At 40.6% G+C, this 17,539-nt stretch overlaps 2 protein-coding genes across 2 annotated transcripts; both read right to left on the bottom strand.

The window, feature by feature from the left end:
* Nucleotides 1-800: 800 nt before the first annotated feature.
* LOC118740168 (transcription factor mef2A) lies at nucleotides 801-1,523 on the bottom strand. The gene is made up of 2 exons (XM_036471664.1): nucleotides 1,029-1,523; nucleotides 801-986 (listed from the first exon to the last, which is right to left on the bottom strand). Exons 1-2 carry the CDS (start codon nucleotides 1,521-1,523, stop codon nucleotides 801-803), a joined length of 681 nt encoding a protein of 226 aa, XP_036327557.1.
* Nucleotides 1,524-1,626: 103 nt separating this feature from the next.
* LOC118739323 (protein sickie-like) lies at nucleotides 1,627-15,573 on the bottom strand (the record flags this gene model as incomplete). The annotated part of the gene is given in 3 exon segments (XM_036470576.1): nucleotides 1,627-1,676; nucleotides 1,815-1,970; nucleotides 10,648-15,573. Coding segments are annotated over 3 exon segments (1,781 nt in total), but the record flags the coding sequence as incomplete, so codon positions are not given.
* Nucleotides 15,574-17,539: the final 1,966 nt, after the last annotated feature.

Genomic DNA, 17,539 nt, shown 5'->3' with positions numbered 1-17,539 from the left:
ATACATATATGTATAAAGATAAATACAATAAAGTATATATATTTAATAACAACTTATTTGACTATCAAAAAGGCACCTGAGTTTAATGTATATAAAGTAGTAAAATTGTGTGGTATGTTTCTGTGTGTGTGTGTATGTCTATGTGTATGTGTGTTCCTTCCTACTTCACATCCTTTCCGTTTCCGTGCATCCTGCACTTTTTCTTTTTGCTGCTATTAACTAACATTCACTGCGAAAAAGCATTTGCCTTTTCATTTCCTTATACACTTTGTTCTAGAAATGTATTTTAGTTTTTAATATAATTTTTTAAAAATTCACATTATTTCCATTTAAATAATTCCCTGATTTGAACGCATTCATTTGCCGTTGACCTCTGCTTATTTCATTACTACTTGCACTTCGTTATATTTCCAATTCTCTTCACCTCTCTTCTGTTACACTTTACATACTTCACTTTGCTATAGTTTTTCTTGTATATATTGGTTTTTGTTTTAGTTTTAGTTTTCTCTGCTCTAAATTGTTTTGTTTCAACTATGACTAGTGTCCAGGTTTTTCTTAGTCGACTACTGCAGTATCCGCTACAGCTGAACTCGCTACTGATTCGACCCCTACGATCCGTGGCAGCTTCATGTATCCACAGCTATTTCTCCAGTTACTTCCACTTTTAATTGGTGGTAATCAGCGGCGAAAGCAGTTGTGTTTGATGCACTGAAGAACCAAGGTGGTGGGGGTGGCAACGGCGGCGGCACAGCTGACGGCGGCATCCACTGCGTGCCATTCTTTAACCTGGCGTCCTTGCATCACATCTTGTACAATTGCGGTGGTTCTTTGGACGATGGCATGCCGTGATCGTACTTGCCCAGCTCGGCCTCATACAACAAATTATTGATGAGATGCTTGATGACAATCTTTGCCTTCGGCGTCTTCAGCTTGCGTATGGTGATGGCCACATATTCGCCAAAAACGCCATACTCATCGTTTGGTGTCTGTGTGTTATTGTTGTTGTTGTTGCTGTTGCTGGTGCTAGCGTTGTTGCTGCTGTTACTGTTACTGCTACTGTTACTGATATTGCTGCTGGCGGCATTGTTTGGATTGTTGGTGTTAGCCTTTGGATTTTGATTGGAACTTAGATTGTGCAAATTGCTGCTGTTGCCCGTGTTATTTAGATTATTGCCGTTGTTGTTGTTATTATTATTGTTGCTATTGCTATTTTGACTCTGACTCTGACTCTGTCCATGATTGTGGTTATGGTTATTGCTTGCGGCGGCGAAAGCTAACGCACCGCTCGTGGCGCTCGCAGGCAATAATAGCTCACGTTCGCGCGATTTGGCGCGCGCTTGTGCGTTGGAATGTTGCGTCTGCGTGTGTTGTTGCTGGTGTTGTTGAAGCTGATGGTGGTGTTGCAATTGTAGGTGTTGCTGCAAGTGTTGTTGCAGCGCCAGTGTGGGCTGCTTCGATGGCGAGGCAGCGTCGATGTGCATCGGTAGCGGCTTTCGTTTGCGCGCGCCTACGCTGGAAGACATTGGCAACTCGGCCATCGGTGGCAACTTGTAGAAGTTGACCGCTGAGGCTGTGAGCGGAGTAACGCTACACGAACGTGGGTGCTGATGGTGATGATGCTGCTGTTGTTGTTGTTGTTGTTCAAGCATGACTAGTTCACCAGTGTCGCCTTCGAACTGCGTGTCGATCAGGTAAAGAAGAAAGATAAAAAAAAGGAAGGGAAGGTAGAAAAGGTAAAGCGCAAAAGTGAAATGTGTGGATTAGTCATTCTGTGCGGCTGTTTGTGGCTGTGAGAGAAATCGCTGTTTACTTACAATTTCTGTTTTCACATCGTCCGCGCTGATGTTGCAACAAAAGCTTTGTATATCGGCCTCATAATCGGTGGCAGTCGTTGCGACAGTGCTGGCAGCTCCAGTGCCGAGTAAACCTGCCGCGGCCGTGCCGGTGCCCGCTGCAGCTGTGGACCGCGCCTGCAAGTGAAAACCAGTCGAACATGTCATTAAGCTCTCGCTCCAACAGAAAATTTAAGAAAAAGCTAATATTGTATATTTGTATGTATGTATCAGTGGCCTGCACGACTATGTTAGTATCGTACGAGTACGTTATTAACTAACACTTCTGCCGATTACCACGATGCCAGAGTAGCGAAGTTACTCGGCATCGCCGCATCGTCGCATCGTCGCATCGTACGATTACCAACAGCGTCTGCATCGTCAATAGCAGTGTGATCAGATAATCACAAAACCATATTAACTATACCTGAATAGTGAAGTTTTTATTTACTTCAGCATAAATTAATTCATAAAGTCATAGAAATTAAACATATTTCAATTTAGCAGAAACGATAGCATAAGGTAAGAGTGAGAAATAAAAAAATAAATTTAATCAATTAATTTTCAATACCCATTCGTCCTCGTAAACCAAAAAATTTTATTTGTCTTAATCCACAGAATTTCCTCTTTCATTTGTTATTCTGCATTGCACTGAATTTTTGGAATAGTTTTTTGAAGCAATCATATCTTTAAAATTTCAAGGTCTTTAAAAAAAAAAAATGACATAAGAGAGAAAATCTACAAACGAAGTTTTACTATAGTTTCCTAAGTACATAGTTAGATTCCTAACATTTATATCATTTTTTTTGTACTGTTTGATATTCATCAAAATGATAAAACTCTATGTAAAGTGGGGAATTTATAAAAAACAATTGTATCTAAAATAGCTAAATATGATATAATTAAAATGTTGATATTTTTCGTGCATGGCTTTTTGGTCTCTTTTGCTTATACGTAGAGTGAAGCAATGGATGTTAAAAGTTTTTAGTAACTAATGTTTGATCTGCCAAAGAAATTAATACAACAAAAAGATCAATCGTTTTATGGGGATATCGCCGGCTCATTACGTGCCAGTGGCGATAACATGATGGAGCTTAAATTATTTAAAAAGAAGGCTGACGTTTTTTTGTTTTTATCTCGAAAATCGCTTTCAGTTTAATAACAAAAAAATTTAATATTCGAATGGTTTTGCCTATAACTTACAATTCTTTTTTCACAATTTACTGACATCGTAAAAGAGTTTTGCAAACAAGGCATAGAGTTAGATACTCTTTTGAGTGAATTCTTAGTCTTTCAAAGTTTTTGCGTAGTTAAAAAAATCATTCAATCTATGGAAATGATCTCATTATTGCTATTCAAAAATGTCATAAATATAGAATAATTTATTGGCTTCTGTATACAATAATGTTTACACACATGTTAAAACGAATAACACCTTTATTTTTTATGATCTATATTTTATTTATATACCAAAATATTTTTAAAAACAAGTACTCTGGCGGTTTAAAGTATTATCTGTTACTAACATTCATAATTTTGCTTTGGATAAAAGTATACTGAAAAGCAATTTTTTTTTTTTTCGTGAAAAGGTCTAGCGTACTGATTTCGCGCATAAAAAATCTGGCAACCCTACGTTGTGGACACAGCACTACATCGGCAAAGCCGACGGCGGCAGCAGCAAGAGTTAGCTGTTGCATCAATAACAACAACAAAAAGAGCGCTAGCCACAATGTCATGCATATTAATATAGAAATTTTGTAAATTACATACTAGAAACACAAAAGCAGAGAAAAATAAAACCGATTGCGACCACGGTTGCCACATTTGGTCCCTTGGACCAAAATAGGTAACTTTTTGAGTGCTTGGTAATTTGGAAACTTTTTTTTTTACTTTGCTAACTTCAGGTAAGTGTATAAAGTCAGACTAACAAAGTTGGATTAATTTGATAAATTGAACTATGGAACTACTAGAAACAATTGCGTTGATCAGCCAACACAGCGCTCAGCAAAAATAACTAACCACATATCGGAGAAAATTATCGCTGGACAGTCTATTCGCTAATTTATCACAGTGTTGGGCGCCTGTCACACGTTCAATATTTATTGTGATATTTGGATCGTGATCCATATTGATCGCGTCAGTATTTATATGTTTTTGTGTCGAGAGGTTCAAAGTCCAATAGATGAAGCCTGGAAATCGTATCTTAATGTTATTTTATTGAAAACCATCTTAAAGCTTAAAGCGCGTTTTTATGAAAATTATATTTTTAAAAGCGTGCGTTGCAAAAATATTTATGTGTTGTTTTTTGTTTCAAAAATGTTTCTTATTTATACACGTACGTATACAGAGATTGAATAAAAATGTATATACGTATGTAAATGTATCTAGTTATTATATGCGGCCTTGAGCGCTAGAGTAGATTAACTGGCATTTCAAAAAAAATGGAGATGCACCTTAAAATGCATTACCAAAGTCAAAACGGTAATAGCCCAAGCATCACGTAGGTGTAATGAACTTTTTAGTAAAATACCGCATTTATTTTTTATAGATCCTTCTTTCTCATATTACCAAATTTTTTTTTGTAAATAAGCTCCTTTGTCCCTCATGGCCTCATATGTGAAACGAGTTTGTTTAGTTTTCTTTTAATAAAACTATTTATTGTACCCATAAACGAGGTTTGTTTTTACAGTTTATTGTATAATAAAACGTTGTTTTTTAATTGGTAACTTTGTTTGTTAATTCGGGTCAGAAAATTTTTTGTCGTGTGGCAACCGTGATTGCGACTACAAGTTCAACAGTGAGTTGTAGCCGCATGCCAATGCTTTTTGGCTTTTACTTTGCCTGTTATTGTTATCTTTGCTGTTGTTGTTACATTACATTTTTGTCGTTTGTTGTTGCATCAGCTTTAACGCGATTTCGTTCGTACTGAGAATTATTTGCACGCATACACACAAAGCACCTATGCGACAAACACCAACACACTCACGCATGTACACGGTAGAGTATTTTTGCTGCCGCATGCTTATCAGCAACTGCAGCTAATGAAGTGGCAGCGCTAGCGTCACCGTATTCGCTTTTGCTGCCAGCGAACGCTGCAAAGTGCGCATTCCGTTCGAAATTACTCAGCAAATGCCTGGTCGGAATCATATACTTGCATACTTGTAGCGCAATTTCGGAGTAAAAGTGCCATCAAATTTGGATTACATTTTTCGATGATTTTTTTATTAATCTTTTTTTTTACTGAAAATTGAAAACCCAATAATTTGGATAACGTTTGAGATTTCCTTTTTTGAGTTTTTAGTATTATGCTACTTAAATGTCAGCTAATTCTTAGGACTAAGTTTTCATTTCCTTAAGGTTAAATTAGTGGTGACATAACCATAACCATATACAGCAGCTGTTCCAACCAACCTTATGGCCAACACTGTATTCGATTAGTGGTGCCACACCATAACGCCATAGCCATAACCATAGCCATAGAGACCAATTGAATTTTGGTTTTCCGCCATAACCATAATCAGCTGATATCTGAAGTGCGAGAAAGAACATGTTACCAGACGTTCAAAAAAATAAAATAAAATATTGTTCACAGCCAACGCTTTGGCATAAGTGTATTATATGAACCAAGGCACATTCAACAGGTAGTAGCAGCAAGACTGCAGTTTTGATTTTTTTCTATTTCGGAAATCTCTGAACTGTCAAACTTTGCCACATTCATATACACATTCACATATATGTACATACATTAGCATCCTTTTTGCTTGCTTTTTGATTGGTCGAACGTGTTTGCATTTATTTCTGTTTTGACATTCTAGGTTTCTCAGGGAACAACAAAATACATGGCAGGGTTGTGTTTGCTCTACTGCTATTATCTGTTTAACGTGCCTTGATATGAATCATTTAGATAGAACTTCTCACGCTGATTTCAACTGTACCAAAATTATTTGGCGCAAAAATATAAAGATACAAAAGGTTCAATAAAAATGTTTTGATTTTCTTAAATATTAACATCTTATGAACTACTTAACCGATTCAAAAACTTATGATGTCAAAATAAAGACAATTAATTTATCTTTCCGTTGATGTACATAATTTATATACTTTTTAATATTTTTAAATTAAAAATTTATATTATTAAGAAAGTACAAGTAAGTTCCTTGAATTTGATGTACTTATTTTATTATGATCAGCTGTTTTTTAGAATTTAGTGTTAATTTAGTGATAGTGAAAGAAGTTCTGCGCAGATATCCTACGATATTACACAATTTCGCGTCTAGCAACACCGACATTGTTGAGTGCGAAAACTCAGCTGTTTATGGTTATGATACCTATAATCGATGATAGTTAATATGGTTACGGCTATGGCAATGGTTTTGGCTATGGCGTTATGGCATGTCACCACTAATTTAACCTTTATGTGCTAACAATTTTAATTCCTTGGTGCGCGTGTCCACTTAACTGGATGGATATCTCCATTAAACACGCGTTTGTCAATAAGAAACTAGAACAAGTAAGATCAGCGCTGTCTTCGGCTATGCCGAAGGCTTCATAGCTTTCATGAACATCTGAAAATTTTACTTTAACAGATTACTGCATTTGAAAAAATGTATATATTCACAGCATACATAGATAGAGGAGATACATATATAAAAAATCATATTTAAACAATCAGAGGTATGGAAGATATACCTTATATAGCACCAATCTAAGTGATTTTCACTGCTGTGTGATCGGTATGTAAAGCGGTAACACAATTCAATGGGTTTAGCGTTAGGTTAGTTTATCGCAAAGACTGGTATCTGAACAATCAGTGGTATAAGAGATAAAGCTTATACACTTTGACGATTTTCGCAGTAGACTTTGTATTAATAATAATAGATTGGCGCTTACACATATGTATGTTAGTGTTTGGCCGAGCTTCTCCTCCGATTTGTGGCGTGCGCCTTGATGTTGTCACACAAAGCGGAGAGACCTACAGTTTACACAAACGGCGATTGTATTTTTATTAGAAGTGGTTTTTAATGATAGAAATTCACTCGGAGGTTTACCATTGCCTGCCGAGGGACGACCGCTGTTAAGAAAAAATATTTTTTTCCATTATTTTTTGCGATGTTGCTTTGACCAGGGCTTGAACCCAGGTACTGCGGAGTGGAAGCGCGCACTGCTTACCATTACACCATAGCGGCCGACTTGTATTATTATTTATAAAATAGCTTACGAAATTTATCGGTTTTAGCTGTCCAAATAAAGGAGTTTTACAGTAAAACCCCATATCTGAACAATCAGTTGTATGGAGGCAATATATAGGTTGTAGTGACCCGATCTCTGTTAACTTTACTGTAAACTTTCTGTTGATAATGAGTGAAAATAGTGCGAAATTTCATGTTTCTAGCTGCATATATGGAGAAGTTTTAACAAGGAATCTCATATCTGAACAATTAGTGGTATGGAGGCTATAGGTTTTAGCTACCCGATCTTCAACATTTTCACTGTCTTTGTTTGATAATGGGTAGAAACACTGCGAAATTTCATGTTCCCAGCAGCACAGATGGAGGAGTTATAACAAAAAATTCCATATCTGAACAATCAGTTGTATGGGAGCTATATGTAAAAGTGACCCGATGTTTATTGTTTTCACCGTAAGTATTCTGTTGATAATGTAATGGGTCTATCTCTTCTTATTCTGGTACTTACAAACATCGGACCAAAGTTATAATACCATTTCATGCTCATGAAAGGTATAAAAAAACCTTCTTCAAGAATTTTAGACGACACCGAAGTGTAGCTTAACAAATTTGTCCGGAATTAATATCGGGTGATCCATCTACACCTTTTTTATAACTTTAAATAAAACACTTAAAACATAACTGGATATCGGAATCTTTATTATTCGCCGAAAGAACATTCTCTGACATTTACCTTTTAAAAATAATTTCATTCAAATGTTGGTCGCAGACAGAGCATAACCGTCCATGACGAGTGCTGCCGCGGTTTTTGTTGCCTGTGTTTAATGTCGGCAACATTTCATTTAAGCAAGTTATCGTGTGATATCACATCTCTGGATTTTTTTATTTCCGGCTATGTGAAGTCAAAACTTGCAAGCCAAAATTACTCGCGTAATTCTGGACAGAGTAATTGAAAATTGGACTTTCCGAATAGACCACCTACAGCATAGTCGCTACCAACGTTTGAATGAAATTATTTTTAAAAAGTAAATGTTAATAATAAATATTTTGGCATGCAGTGTTTTAATTAAAATGTAAAAAAGGTCTAGATGAATAACTCTATGTAGGTATTTCATTTAGGTTCATTTGTCGGAGAACCAGCTTGAGATCTGTCACCCAGTCCTGACTAAATCGAAAAGTAGTGTTGCTGAATAAATATGACTGGATAGAGTTTTGAATTTGGTGATTATGAAATTATAATTTTTTAAGGTAAAACGTCTTTGCGCTTGGCACATGCAGTAAATGCAAACATCGATGTAACGAAAAAGCGACACGATTGTTGGGCTCTAATTCCAAACTCCAAAGAAAGGCAGATTTGGTACTATCACCAAATTAAGTAACTATAACAAAATCGCATGTTTAGTTGATGTAACTGAACTCTTTTCTCGGAATAGAATATGACTTCGTTCCTAGATACTAGCAAATTTTTAAAAACAAATAAAATGATTTTTTCTTAAGAAGTTGAGGGTTAACCCTTAATTAGGCTTATGGGGGTCAAGATCATTTCGAAGTGCGGGGGAGAAAATACATTCTGGTCTGATTATAGTAACTTAACGTAATTTACGGGCTCTCCCTTAAAAATTCTCTTATATGGATGTTGGTTATAATTGAACAGCCGAAACTTAACGTACGTTACGTAACTTAATGCCACGTCGAAATCTGTTTCATTTTGATTTTCTAAGTTCCAAGTTCTAAGTTCTGTCAAGTTAAGTTAAGTTGCTATAATCAGGCTTTCAGAGTGCGCTCGCGCTCTTTCGAGCTTACTGCCTCCCCGCGGGGCACGTATATTAGTCACGCCCAGAACATCGGCGCACAGACATGTGTCGCTACTCTCTTCAGTGCGGACCTTGATGGGAGAATTTTCATAAAGTGCGATCCATCCTCTTTCTTTTACGTGAGGTTTGAGGGGACACGGCCAACCCCCCTTCGACCCCCACCACAAAATCGTTGCACAAATAACTAAACATTTCCCCAATATTTTACAATAAAGTGAAAATTTGTAATGAAAAATCCGGCGATGCTTTTTACAAATTTTCGATTTTTTAAGTATTTTTATATAAAGTTAAAATTCTTAATAAAAAACACCCGCGACTTTTTTATTATTCTTACATCTGGCAGCACGAACATCTGTGTTCATTTACAACCCTTGCCTGTAATCGATTAAATTGGTATGTGAAATTTTGCAATTTTAACAACAAATTTCTTAATAACTATAAGCGGCAGTTGGCGTCTTCACTTTCAGAATCAGAAAAAGCTCCTCTACCCGCCTTCATTTTTCGGTTTTTCATATTCGGATCGATTTTAAGGAAAATTTTCCCGGTTAACCTGTGAGTACCGATTTCATGGTAAAGTTTTAACTCACACTTGGATTGAGGGTTAAGTAGTTATATGGATGTATACATTCTAAGGATGTTAATTTTTTCGCTTTTTACGATCCCGGGATTTTCGGGATGTCATTATCACTACTTTTCGACAACTTTAATCGAAAAAATTGCTTCTATATTGTTTTAGAAGCTTTCCTACCATAAAATAAATGATAAATAAATGGCTTTGAAACCTACTTTCTTATTTAAAGTGGCATTTTTATTTTTTCTCTCCAATCTACAGGTTGTTAAGTTTTTTACGGTAAGTTAAGTTTAAACTAACCGCCAAATTGTAAAATTAAGTGCCATTTGAAGTAAAATAGGGCCAAAAAGGGCACGGTTTGAGGCAAGTTGGCAGCCCTGATCGAACGGTGTTATTTGTATAATGAACTTACCATTTATGAAAAAATATTAATTACTAAATAAAAAAAGAAATATAGCCAATACTGGTCAAGAAAAGGAATTTCTATTATGGATCCCGAGATTAATATTCCTTATATATACATACATGCATACATATATCTCATATAACTTATGTATATGCTCCTCACGGCAATGCCCGTCATTCCATTTCTCATTGGGTTAGTGTCAATGTGTCGCTGCATTCTACGACAAAACTTATGGCACTGAAAAGCAGCAGCTGTGGTGACAGAGCTCCAAGCTCCACCATTGCAGTGCAATAAGGCACACAGTCCGCCGAGCGCGCTAAACACACGATAGCAACGAGGCACGAAAGAGGCACACACATACACCCAGTCCCAGGCAGACAAACACATGCCCGCACTGCACACGACAGTTAACGTTAACAGACAGCTCACACCTTCGGTCGTACAGCTCATCAGCATAATGCGAACAAGTCAAACCACTAATACAACTGCAGCAACAACAAAACATATGTACTAAATATGTATGTATGTAGACAAACATGCTGACGAAAGTAAGCGTAAACGAGCAATAGCAGGTAATGAAATAAAAATACAAGACAAATGGAACAAAAATGAAAATGAAATAAATAAACAGAATGGAATATCGATAGCGTGAACAAAAAGCCACAAAACAGTAGTGGTACCCCATATGAACAACGAAAAAATGGCTGCAGCTAATGACAGCAGCAGTAAAAATTTATTACCGTGGCCGCGTCCCACTGCCCGCAACCATTTGGTGCTGCTGAAAACTCACACACACATAGAGACAAATATTTTAATGTTATTTAATTCGTTTACTTACCGTAGCTAGTTGTTGTTGCTGTTGTTCCTCGATACTCCCAGCGACATTCCGATTTGCATTTGCCGCCGCCGCGGCATTAGCTGCTGCTGCTGCCGCTACAGCTGCGGCCATACGCGCCACCAAATTATTGTTCGCAGCCGCCGATTCGTCGCCATCAGCCGCGCTGGCTGTGGCGGCGGCCTGATGGAGCGGTGTGGTAGCGCCGTATGCATGCGACATTGTTGTGCCACCACCGCCGCCTAGCACACCTACGCCACAACCGCCCCCGAGACTGCCCGCACCGCCTGCTGTTGTCATTGTCGCCAGGCCACCAAGGCCCATTGCCAGTCCAGCGCTGCCGATAATTGTCAACGCTGGCGTCGTCATTGTCATCATGGCCATTGCGTTGTTGACGTTCGTATTATTGCCACTGCCGTTGTTGTTGCTTTTATTTTTGTCATCACTATTGCCGCTATGTTGCAAAAGCGCAGCCGTAGTTGTTGCTGTACTTGGCGCCGAATTTGCTGCTGCACTATGCGTAGTGGCTGCGGTTGTGGTGAGCGCCTCGCTCGTTGTTGTCGTTGTAACGTTTGTTGTTGTTGTAGTTGTCACTGGTGTTGCATTGAATAGTTTGCTGTTGGCCAATAATGCCACTGCAGTGGCTGGTTTCATGCCATAAACCACAGTGGCTGGGTGTTGTTGTGCTGGCAGTGCCCCTGCCGACGACAGTGGTGTCGCTGTTGTTTTTGTAGCGCTCCCCGGTGCTGATGTTGCTGCCGTCACACTTGTTGCTTGTGGTTCCACTTTCAATTCGTCAACTGTGGTTCCCGCCACCGCCGCGCCGTTCACTCCAGCCGTTACAGCGCCGCCACCGCTGACATTCTCCCGCGCACCAGCCAGCGCTGCTGCTTGTATGGCGCGCACAGCAGCTGCGTATTTATCATCCAGTTCACCGCTCTCCCCGCCGCCGTCCGTTTCGTCATCCCCACCTCCACCAGCACCACCGTCAACGCTATCGTCGCGTAACAATGTGAGTTTCTCTTCCACTTCGTCAGCCTCGCCTATTGCGCCCGTCGCCCTTGTTTGCGCGTGTTGGCCGCGCGCTGCTGTGGCAGTGCTGCCACCGCCAACGCCACCATTGCCGCCCTCGCCATCGAGTATGAAACGTATGGCGTCGTAAGCAAACCACATGGGCTGGTAGTGGACACCTTTTTGCCTGCCGATCAGCACCTTACCGTGTTCGCGATGAAATGACGAACGTAAACTTTTAATTTTACTGCGTATCGAGCGTATTTCGGTGCCATATTTGTTGCCCAACAGCTTGAGCGCCTCATACTTCGTTTGCTTGATGTGGTAACCCTTCGTGTTGGGATCCCAAAGCACGCGATGCATGCGATAATCTTCGATGAAATCAAGTATGGTGGAACGCGACCACTCTACGCGATCGTTTGTAGGGCTAGGCAGCGATTCGCCGCCAACGCCAAAAGTGGGTGAAAGTGCAGCCGCGCCGCCGCCACCATTAGTTGCTGCCGTCCCCCCGCCTGACGCTAGGCCAGCCGCCGTATGGAGCGCAGGCAGCGCCACCGACAAGGACATGGAGGACGGCGATGGTGTCGGTGGCGCGCGTTTGTAAGTAAGGCGCGCTTTGCGACGACGCCGATGCTGTGGCGGGGGAATGTTGTTGGCTTTCTCTGTCTCAGGCGGGCACACAGCCGAATCGGTGGTCGTCGTGGGCGCTGCCTCAGGGTCAGCCTCAACCTTAGGGTCCCTGCTGCCCCTATCCGCCTTTGTCTGCGACTCCGTTGCGGGGGACGTTGTCAATGTTGTCAAGGTCACTTCTATTGATGATTCTGATTTAGTGGAGCTGTTGGTGTTAGCTGCTGTCGTATTGCTGCTGCCCAACTCGCGTTGTTCACTTTTTTCTACGATAATCGGATCACTAGAACAGGTGGTCGTTCTGCCTAAAGCGTTACCCGTTTTCTTTTTGTCAAAATTACTTGCGATTAACTTACGCGTAGTCGCTACGTGCCGCCTTCTACCGCGTTGCCTTTTCGTTCTCGCCAGCGCTGATACCACACTACCAACTGCCACTGCCGCTATGGCACAGAGACGCTCTCCTTCACGTGTTATACTGTTATCCGCAGTACCGTTGCCTACAGTGGTGGTTCCGCAGTCGTCTTTGTTGCTGCCTGCGAAGTTTGAAATGCCCTCACTGCGCTTATCTTTTTTCGCTGATGCCTGCAATTTTTTCGGTATTACACACACTTGCTGCTGTCGCGGCGTCTGACGTCGTCGCAGTGGACGCCGACTCGTTGCTGGTGCTGTAAACGGGGAGGGAAGAGACGCGAACGGTTGCTTGTCGATGGCTACTCCAACTTGCCCGTAAGGCGGGGTGGGTCGGTGCTGGATTTGTGGGGTCGCGGGATTAGGGATGGGAATGGGGGTCGTTTGCACTGCGTCCTGCGTGGCCGTGTTGTTGCTGCTGCGCGTTAGCCTGCGTCTAGCCGCGCGGTTCGTATCACCTTGCTGGCCGTGGAGTTGCCTTCGCCTTGCGCTGATTGCGCCGCCGTCAACAATGGCTCTTTCCACTCCTTTGTCTATCAATTGAACACGACTCGCTCCGCGTTAGCCTCGTCAATCGTTGTTGAGCCTGTACACTCGTGTGTGACGTTTGTGTGCGCGCGCGATGTTGGGGCTCGTACGTACGTCGTGTCGTGCAGCCGTCAGCTGTATTTTCACTTTGTTTTCCTTTTTCTTAGCACTAACTAAATAATTGTCCGAATATCTGCTTGCCTAGCATGCACTCGCGCACTGACACATACTGGCGCGGCGCTTTTGGAGGTGTTTGCAGTTTTTGCTGTGGCGTGGAGCAATAATGCTTGCTGTTGTTGTACTCTCCTCTTGCTACTACTTAGCTTTCGTGTTGTCTACACTGCTACTCTTGTTCTTGTTGTTGCTATACTTGCTTGCTTGTTTTTGTTGCTGTTGATTTCTCTTCCACCACCACGTTTGTGGTTAGTGGCTCATTCGCTCGGCTGCTTGTTTTGCTTACTTGCCTGCCTTTTGCTTATTTGTTTGCTTACTCGACTGGTATGTATTTACACATGAATGTACATATGTATGTAGTTAGCTGGCTGACTGACTCGGGCCGCCTTGCTGGCTGTCTGACTTACTCGCGTTTGCCTTTGGTATTGCTTTGCTGATTCCGTTGCTTGCTCTGTTGTGTGCTGAGTTGCCTGCGCGTCCGTTCCGCAACAACGTGTCGTGTGTTGTGTGCAGCCCGCCGTACGTTCGTCGTTCACCGTTGAAATCACGATTTGTACTAATTTCACATATTTAAACTGTGTGTGGCATGCTCCGTCGCGGCTGCGGTCGCTGCGCGCGCTGTCTACTTGCTCCACTCGGTTATTGCGCTGCTGCCGTTGTTATCTTTATTGTTGTTGTTGGTTAAGTTATGTATTGCGCTTGTCGTGGCCGCACTAAGAGCTGCTTTGGACAGTCACTGTGGCTGCAACCGACCGTTGATTGCTTACTCACTTTGCCACTGACTAACTTACCTGCATTACTAACTGCCTGATACAATCTCACTGATTGCTGTTTTTATATTTTGCAACGCACTAGCGTTCATTTTTGTATTTTAAATTTCTTAAATATTCTTACACTTTTCTTCGCCTATAAATTCGAGTAGTATCACTGTTATACGTTTTCCTATCAGCTGCTACCGCGTCCGTCGCGTTTGCCCCACTGTGTCACATCGAATTGTCAACGCCATCGGCGCCACCACCACTGACTGTCACTTAACCGTACTCGTAGCAGCCGCGGTCACCTCTAACGCACCATACTCTACTCTCTCCCACAGTGCGCACTCAGCACAACTCTTACTACAGTTACCTTAACATCCCACCTTCCTCCGCCGCCCTCTACTACACTAGGCCTCCGACACTGCGTTTGTTGCTTTTGTTGGTGCTGCTGCTTTGCACTATTCCCCACCATTTGGCACTTTACATTCAACAGCGCGCGCGCCCCTTCGTCCACCCCTGCGCTACTAGCTAGTCAATCCATGCATACACACAAACATACATACATACGTAAGCTCCAAACTGGCTCTCTTATGTCGCCTTCGGCCTTCGCCGCACGCCTGTTTTGCTTGTTTCATGTCGTTCGCTTTGCTTCGCCTTGTTCGTATCAGTTTTTTGTTTTTCCGTTTATTTATATGTTGTTGGAGCTTTGGAATAACAACGGCACTGGCATTAACGACTAGAAAAAAGACAGCCAGCCACTGCTACAGTAACAAAGTTGAGTATCAGCCAAGACAACGAGAAAAAAAAGAAAACTACAATCAGGGGGAATTTTGTGTTTAGTGCTAGCGCGCGGCAGCTATGTAGTAGCCCCAACTGCATTACAATGCAGCACAGCGGGCAAAACAAATGCAAAAACAACTCTGAAAAAATTTAAATATGTAAGCCAAGCAGCAGCAACAACGGCAACAATAATTATGGCAATCAGAAAACAGTAGTGGCAGCAGCAGCGGCAGTGGCAGCGGCAGTGGCAGTGATGGCAACAAAAACGATAACCGCAACTCAGCTGTGCTTTTCCCCTTCCGCCTCCCACACCATTATGTGCTGTACGCTTTGTGTGCCTCCGCGTGCTTTGTTGTGTAGTGTGGCAACTGTTACCAGCACTGCTTCCTTGCATGGGTAGGTAATAGTATATGTACATATATGTGGGCATTAGGGCGCCCCGCGCTTCATAAAAAAAATCTTGTACAGTGGTCATCCAGTATAACGAATGCATATATAACGAACGCTCCAAATAACGAATCCCTTTTTAAATGTATTGATTACTTTAAATAACGAACGGTTGAAAAAAGGAGTACAGTGAAACCTCCCTTGGGCGCACACACACCGTCAGTCATTTTTTGTCCGCCCAAGAGAGGTGTCCGCTCAAAGGAAGGGAAGCTTATTTTAGAACTTTTTAATGTTTTAATTAATTGAATATTCACTATTTCTTATTTGAATAAAAGATATTGATATTACATCGTTCAAACAAAAATGTGCATGTATTTTTTCAAAAGTGCATATTTCATTTATGTGCGTTAGTACATATTAAGTAATAACAAAATGAAAATAAGTATTACATTCCAGTCCATAAACTACATAAAACCACAGATTCATTACATAAAAAACTGGGAAATTGTCGATTGACGCAAGTTTTATTTTTAATTTTTTCAGTGTCAGTACCTTTTTCATCAATAGTTTTCATGTTTGTATCAGTAACAAAATCCAACCAGAAATCTAATTTTTCGATCCATGTATTTATTATTACCTATTGTTATAAATTCATCAGAATTGGAATTGGATTCCCCAAGGGTTTCTGATAATTCAAATAACGAACCTAAACCACTGCGCAAACCAAAGTAAATGTGTGCATAAAAATCACATTTTATGCGGGAAGTCCCCCTTTTCCATTTAGAAGTCCGCCTATGAGGAGGTGGCGTCCGCTCAACGGAGGTTTTTGTTTGATTTGTTATGAAAATAAATCTTAATGTCCGTTCATAAGAGGTTCGGGTCCCCTCAATGGAGGTTTTTGTGTCAATTTTATGCAAAATAACTGTACGCGTCCGGCTCGCACATTAGAAAAACTTTATATAACCGAGATGTAATCGAGCACTTTGATATTTATTTTATTTTCGACACAGTGTTACTATATTGTTATTATATCAGAAATTTTCATTATAAGCTCTAAGAAATATAACTCGAACTTAATATTTTTTTGCATTTAAGCATTTCATTAGCGCGTTGCTAACATACCTGTCAAAAAACATGCCCGAACACATTTTGGGTTGCCCTACTTATGATATATAACATTTATTTTTAATCGGCGGTTATAACGGCAATGTTCAGATTTCTTATGCTCTTGAAGGTATTTTTTCAACGAAATTTTTATGTCAATTGTAATTAGCTCCACCACTTCTTGACGGATTCGCCTTCTGATGGCTTATTTAAAAACTAATTGATTGTTTTGATAAATTAACACTTTGACACCGAAAATTTCTAAACATAAATTTACTATCAAATTGTGCAAATAAATTTCCATCCATTTCATTAAATTTTTAAAAGAAATAGTAGTTTGGGAAGGAATTCTCTTTTCAACCATAGCATTGAAATACAAATTGGGTACGAAAAGGTCATTATGAGTTATTAATGTTTTTAAAAGTGGTGGGTCTACTGGAACGACCCAGATTTGGATACATACATACATACATCTATCAGGCCAAGGACCGCCACTCCAGCATTTCCCCAAAAAATTCTTTGATGAATTTTTATGTTGTTACAACAAAAACTACAACAAGGCCAACCGTTCCACTTTTTCAGTCCTGGAAGGAATGGTTGAAAAGGAAAGGCATCCTGAAATTATAAGGCATAAGCCATATGGGTCCCCACACTTTGGAGCAGACGGAAATTCATGGAAAGGGCTCAGACTCGCAGGCCCCTTAAACTGTGTCACATAGATATGGTCTAAATCGCGAGTACACTGTGTCGGCAAAGTAATTTCTTGTAATTAACTGAAATATATTCACTTTTTATATATTCAAAGGACATGTTTTGAGTTAAAATATTTTTTGTGACACTCATAAAATTAACTAACTTTTAATGATTCACTTGAGGAGACAGCCACGTGTTTGCTCCGGTCGGGCAACCTAATGTACATAATATGTATGTAGGTGAGACGTTTCGTGGCTGTGTGCTTTCGGTGTCTCCACATGCAAGCCTGCTGTTTGCATGCGCGATGTGTGAAAGTGTGCGTTCTCTGTATGATTGTGTCAGCTTTTTCGGGGTCTCCAGTCATTAACGTGTTGTTGTTGTAAGTATGTATGTATGCACATGAATGTTGCATTTGTTGCCTTTGCTCG

The sequence above is a fragment of the Rhagoletis pomonella genome, unplaced genomic scaffold, assembly GCF_013731165.1.
Source record: "Rhagoletis pomonella isolate Grant_MI unplaced genomic scaffold, Rhpom_1.0 Rhpom_scaffold_00005, whole genome shotgun sequence".
Taxonomy (NCBI): Eukaryota; Metazoa; Arthropoda; class Insecta; order Diptera; family Tephritidae; genus Rhagoletis; species Rhagoletis pomonella.
This window is presented reverse-complemented; position numbering and strand designations above follow the sequence as displayed.